The sequence below is a fragment of the Wolffia australiana genome, chromosome 10 (genome assembly GCF_029677425.1).
Source record: "Wolffia australiana isolate 7733 chromosome 10, ASM2967742v1".
In the NCBI taxonomy this organism is placed as follows: Eukaryota; Viridiplantae; Streptophyta; class Magnoliopsida; order Alismatales; family Araceae; genus Wolffia; species Wolffia australiana.
The window spans coordinates 11,851,741-11,858,196 of NC_135844.1; the positions used below are offsets into that span (position 1 = coordinate 11,851,741).

At 41.2% G+C, this 6,456-nt stretch overlaps 1 protein-coding gene across 4 annotated transcripts; it reads right to left on the reverse strand.

The window, feature by feature from the left end:
* Positions 1-244: 244 nt before the first annotated feature.
* Positions 245-6,174, reverse strand: LOC144708468 (RWD domain-containing protein). Of its 4 annotated transcripts, none has more exons than XM_078581822.1 (6): positions 5,950-6,174; positions 4,330-4,433; positions 3,130-3,269; positions 2,948-3,048; positions 2,688-2,803; positions 245-1,283 (listed from the first exon to the last, which is right to left on the reverse strand). In XM_078581822.1, exons 1-6 carry the CDS (start codon positions 6,134-6,136, stop codon positions 303-305), a joined length of 1,629 nt encoding a protein of 542 aa, XP_078437948.1. In that variant the 5' UTR covers positions 6,137-6,174; the 3' UTR covers positions 245-302. The 4 variants fall into 4 exon arrangements, with proteins under 4 accessions (XP_078437948.1, XP_078437947.1, XP_078437949.1 ...); XM_078581821.1 differs by having other exon boundaries at positions 4,330-4,467; positions 5,957-6,173; XM_078581823.1 differs by having other exon boundaries at positions 4,330-4,467; positions 5,950-6,145.
* Between the last annotated feature and the right edge of the window lie 282 nt (positions 6,175-6,456).

The window sequence follows — 6,456 nt, forward strand, 5'->3', positions numbered from 1 at the left end:
AATAGGTCCATAGAGTTTAAGTGATATCTAGATATCAAATATCAATATTGGGGAACCAATTTTTTGTACATATTTTTGATATCCAATATCGGGCATCAGCATCCGCCACAAAGGATTGGGTGAATTTGTTTATGTATGCTTGATAACCGGAATTCGGGACAAAGAAAAAGGAAGCCAACACGGAAGAAATATCAATGAGAGAGGCACTGAGAGAGAAAATGGAGAGGACAAAGAAACCCCCAGCAAAAACCCAAGAACAAATATGAAAAAATAACTTTCCTGTCTTCAAACTGCAACGCCCATTACCCAAAGTCTTTCTCATAATCTCTATCTTTCTTGACCCTCTGCCTGCCACTAGACTGCCCACAACCACTCCGTCTGTCTGTAGTTCGGGACGCTGATAGCTTGCCAGCCTCAGCAGCCTCTGCTACCGATCGGATTACTTTGCTGACGGTACGGCTGTCCCGGCCACCAGAAGTTCTTCTGTTGCCACCGCCACTAATCCTGCTGCCATGGCAATTACCCTCGTTGCTTCCACGATCAACACAGCTGCCATCTCCTCGATTGCCAGCGTAACTGCTTCCATCACTGCCGCTGTCGCCACCTCTGACGACATTGGTTGTCGCTGACCAGATTACTTTGCTGCCGCTACTTCTGCCACGTCCTCCACCAATTCGGCTGCTGTTGCTGCTGCTGCCACTGCCAGTCATGTCACGGCAGTCATCCCCATTTTTGATGCCACCACTGCTGTGGGGCCGGATTACTTTTCTTTCAACACCGCTGCAACGTCTACCACTCATTCTGCTGCTGATGCCGCCACCACCACTTCTGTTTCTGCTGCCAATTGTGCTTCCACTGCCATCGCCAACATTTCTGCCGCCATTACCACCACTGCAGCTGCCATCGCCATCATTGCTGGCAGCATTAACACCCTTTCTACTGCTGCTGCCGCCGCCATTGCCAACACTGCTCCCGCCATTACCACTACTGCAGGTGCCATTGCCGCCATTGTTGCCGTCATTACCGCCTCTGCGGCTGCCATCGCCTTCATTGCCATTGCCGCTACTAACACCACTGCTGGTGTCATCGGTGGCAGGTGCAAGGGTAAGCTGTTCGGGAAGGAACATTCCGGGAACCACGATGAGATCCTTCTTGGGCTCAATCAAACCATCATTCATCTGTTGGATTCTCAAAAGGCCATCGAAATTTTCCCGCCGTCTGATCTCTGCCTCAGAGTTGATGAGCTCAAAACAAAGAGCCTCTCCATCCACCTCCAAAGAGCTCTGACCATGACAAAATCAATGTCAATCATATGATAGGCGAGTGACAATAGAAATATATGAGCTCAAGCTGATTCTTTGTTTCTGGCACCAAAAAAATATTTAGAGCAACAAGCCAACGTAAATATTTGAAAAATCGATATGATGAATAAAAAAAATTGGAAGTGTAGAAAACTGAACGCATTGTCAAGGCGAATCATCCAAAGTTTAGTTAATGAGAAAAATCATTACTAAGACAAAAAAACTTCCACCTGGGGATACAAGGATTGTGATACGACTCTTCCATGCACTTACATGTGATGGAAGAAACCACACCATAGTCATGGATGCAGAGTCATGCACGCGAGACAAGATGAAGGTCGACATTTTAAAGTAGGGGGATCAAAGATGTACATGCAGGGAATTCATCGCTGACTTCTTGGAGAGATGCTACCAGAGATTCTCTTGCTCCGCCTTGGCTGGCTTCGAGAGATTCTCCCATCCAGAGGACGATAGGACCAATCCAGCCTATCATATTGTATCCTTTTCAAGATCTTTGATATTTTGGGTAACTTCTCGGAGACATTGTTCTTGATTTTCTCTCATCTTGTAAGCAATCTAGGACTGTACTGAATTGACATGTACAAGTGTAGTTGATTCTTGATTTCAGAAACCACAATAAAGCTTTTAGAACTAGATATGTAGCTTAGATAAAATGAGAAAAATGTCACCATGCACAGAAATTTTTAGAAATGAAGGAAACAGTACTCGACAGACAAAACTTGAGGTAATTGTTACTGGCATTGGTTTGAATCTTGAAGAAAAGTACTGGATAAGTAAAATTTCTGTACAATCCCAGTGAATTGGACAAAATCGGAGATCAGAAGAAGAGTATAACGAATTGGAAGTTCCATTAGAGAAGGTAAACATGGAGGGCTAAGCTGCATAGCTAGCTCATTGGATAGAGAATCTCCCGCCAGCCTGTTGCACTACAGAGACTTCAGGTAATCATGAGTTGTATTCTCGAGGGTTGGGGTTCTTATTTATGGAATTCTTCCTTTCCCGTAGAAATACTGTCCGCCAAAAGGGTTCATGAATTCCCCGCGATTTTATTCTGGTTTCATTTGAGCTTATTGTTTGTATTTCAATGGGAGGTCTATATCAATAATCAACTAAAGTTTAGCTCAAGACAAAAATCAATGAAAATGCAAATATTGAATATTCTTGAGTAACTAGTATGGGAGTAATTCAACAGCATAATCAATAACACAAATTATAGTTCAAAATGGAAGCCAAAACAATCAAAATCTAGAAAACATTAGTTGTAGTGACTTTTTACGGTTTGGATGGATGGTTCAAAATAGAAAAAAAAACATTTAGCGCATAGACGTCTGAAATTCCCCAACTGAAACGGATGAAGTGACTTACTGATTCCAACGCATTGATTTCAATCATAGCTAGAATGTGCTCAAGATCGGTCAAAGTAAACACCTTCCGGCAGACAGGACAGTTTGCTTGGTGCATATGTGTGCTTATTTGCACGTCTGAGCTGAAACAACAGCTTCACCCAGTAAATGTTTTCAGAACTTAACCCATCATCTTAAATTAAAGCATTATCATTTTTTAGGAAAAAAATGAGTTTTTTGAAAGATTTAGAATAAAATAATATTAAATGAAATAAAAAAAACCTCTTTGATCTTCGAATAACGGTCTAGTTCTCTGAGGAGGATTCTTGGCATCTTTCTCTCTTTCCTGCTGAACCCATTTCCACCACCTAAGGATGCATTCGCTGGAAAGACAATACTCGTGGCGGATAAGCATTAAAAAGAAATTCTAAAACTACGTACAAGAGAGAATATTGTTTTATTACCTATGAAAACAATGGAAGCAAGACATCAGCTTCATGAAAGGCAACAATTTATTGTTAGCATCTATCTGAAAAAGAGGATCCAGACAAAGTGGGCAGTTTCCTTCAGGATGATTCATGCCCGCTAGGATGTCTACTGCTTCCTACAAGAAAACCTCATATTAAAATAATTCTAAAATAGAAAACTAGAAACAAGCGTCCACATAAATATTCCGGACTAAGAAAAGACACTAACCCATGCATGTGTTCTACGGAAGACTATTGAAATATGGGATCTATTCATGCATGTGGGACAAAGGCCTGCGGAGGGATTACAGGCAGCATATGACCAATGAATGTACAAAATAAAAAGCTTCATTATTCAAAATATTCTTCGTCACAGAATCCCTTGCCACATCTCTAATCTCTACCAAGCTACTGGGCTGCCGGCCCCTTTTCTCCAAGGGATGGCTAAGGTTTTGTATGGACAAAAAGAATACATTAATGTTCAGTCCCGGCCCTGTTCAAACATTGGCCCCATTACACCGGATCCGGGTCCCCCCACTTAATTGATTTATTTCTCACATGAGAAATAAATCACTCACTCACGGAATATTCTGCACAAATAGAAGCAAAGATAAAAGAAACCATGAACAACTTATATAAATGTGGCTCACGTATAGTATGAATAAGAGAGAGAGAGAGACAGGGCATAACTAACAATTCGATTATCGAAGCTTCTGAATATTGCCAAAGCAATTATCCCTTCGGTACTCTACCACAGTACCACTACAACAAGATTAGAGTAAAAAAGACATCCATGTCATAACAATAAGTTTGACTATGAATTTGTTTTTTTTTCCAAAGTCAAATCATCTGGCATCCCTGTTTGCTTAATATTAACTATAAACAGAACCATATGTGTTAAACAACATCAGCCAAAACACCTCTCTGGGAGGAAGGAAAATTGGCTCGAAAGACGAAAAAAGAGAAGAAAAAGATTAGTTTAAGAAAATAAGTACCACAAACAGTAAGATCCCAGCAGTTTTTAAGCATGTGCGCAGCAGTTTTAAAAATCTATGTTCTATGTGCCTAGTGTCTGTCTTTGAAATAACTAGAATTTCATATTCTGATGCATAATAGATTCCAAAAATATGATAAATAAATTTCATAAAAATATTCATAATGATCATGCTGTACATAGAAGTCATTGAAAAAAGTTACCTCACAGAGTGCTATCAACATCGGACGGGAAGAGAGCTCCAAGCCTTTGTTCCGCAGAAGGAAAACCAATTTTTCACGCCGTTCCTCATCAAGACCCATGGAATCTACCAAGACAAGATCAGGTGGTTCTGCTGGATACTATCAAAGAATGAAGTGTCAATCATATAGAAGATGTTTTCATCATAACAGGGCGAAGCAATAAATATCATGATGTTGCGAATGATATTAGCTATGAAGATTTATCATAAATGACTCATGTCATGATCCATGAGCTTACAGTTCTCAACAATATAAATGATTCACTAGTAAACCCCTCTAAGGACGCCTCTTAGGACCTATCATGAGACAAAGAGGAGACGCTTTCATCTCACAGGTATGACATGAAGGCGAGCTTATAGCATTTGAAAAATGATTGGGCAGGAGTTGGTGGATATAATGAAAAGTAGAGGAATTGTCATGGAGGACGTGCACCAGTTTTAGAAATTGCTGCAGTAGGCCTCAGCATACCCCAGGAGGAGACCAATCTGGATCTCATTCCCTCTCAGTTCTCTTACCTATGTTGAGCTCTTGACGAGATCACAGTCTAGCTGGTTTTACTACAGTGGTATTGTTCTTGGAACGACTTCTATTTTAAGAAACATTTGCGATCGAACTCTTGAGGTGAATTCTTCAAGTATTGGACTGTTTCTTGCACTGAGTATTGAGTAACGCTCTCGACGTTTATTGAAATTACTCTATCCACGCAATGCAGTTATTGTCTTAAGGCCTCATAATATAAGCATAATTGAACAACAGAGGGATACAAGGCCCAAAGTTGGCTGAAAACGTTGCATAAATTCGGAAATTATCTGGTCATTCTGTCGAAAGCATGTCTCACAGACGAAATGAAAACTGCAAAGACAAAAGAAATCGAAATTTTTATTAAAAATAAGAGTTGGCAATGAAATGTTCATCCCAGAAGACGCTAACTTGAAAAATATGATCGACGTTATCTCCAAGATCTTCAGCCGAGATTCATGCATTCAAGTAATTTAATTATAATTGTACGCCTCAAACAGCTAGATGCGTTTTTTTACCAAACTAGGAGTCTAACGATGGCATAACCACCGAACCAAAGAAAAACCCCCCGACGTTCTTCAATTTAGTTCAAGCGAAAAAGGACCACAACACCAAACGGGAACAAGGGACATGAAAAATAAAATCTGAATTTCTTTCTAGTCATGTGAACGCATAATTCCTGGCACCAAAGGAAAAACACAGAGAGGATCTTCAGCTTAGTCCACATGAGAAACGCCACAACACCCAATTGCGACCACGGATCATAACAAATACAATCTACATTTCTTTTCAGTCGTGCAAACCCATGATTCATGTCCCCCCGAAAAAAACCAAGCCGACGTTCTTCAACTTAATCTACATCAAAAACACAATAAAACACAACGGAGGCACAGAGAACGAAAAATAAATTCGTGAATTTTTGTTCAGTCGGCGAACGCACAATCAATGACCCAACACAAAAAACCCGCGGAGACCATTCAGCTAGATCGGAAAAATAAAACCAACAACGAAAAGTAAAAATCCAAATTCCTAAAACGAGAGAGAGACAGCGCATGGAATTACAGTATACCAGAGGCCCGGCGCGCACGCCGAGGACGGCCTCAACGAACTGTTTGGCGGAGTCATCTGCGGTGCGAGGCTTCAAGAAAACGTGGATATGGGGCGGGAATTTCTTCAGAGCACGGCAATCATCGCCATAGACGGCCACCACCGCCTCCAATTCAGCTTGCACTTCTTCCTCTTCCTCCATTCGATCGTCGCCAAGCAGGGAAGAATTGATCTCGACTGTAGACGAGTCCGCTATTTATCTATTTTTGATTCTCTATATTATCCGTTTAGCGCCTGTTACAATTTATATTGTATTTGTACCCCTAATGGATGACGGATGACGAACTGTGAACAACGATTCGGTTAGTTATCTGTAGGGAACGGCACGTCTGGGACGTGATGCTCCAGACATAACAGGACGGATGACGATCAGTGACGGATGGTGACATGACAAAAGTTTCGTCATGTCACCGTCCCGTCACACATCCGAGGATTTCAGAAAAGTCCATCACGTTCACGTCA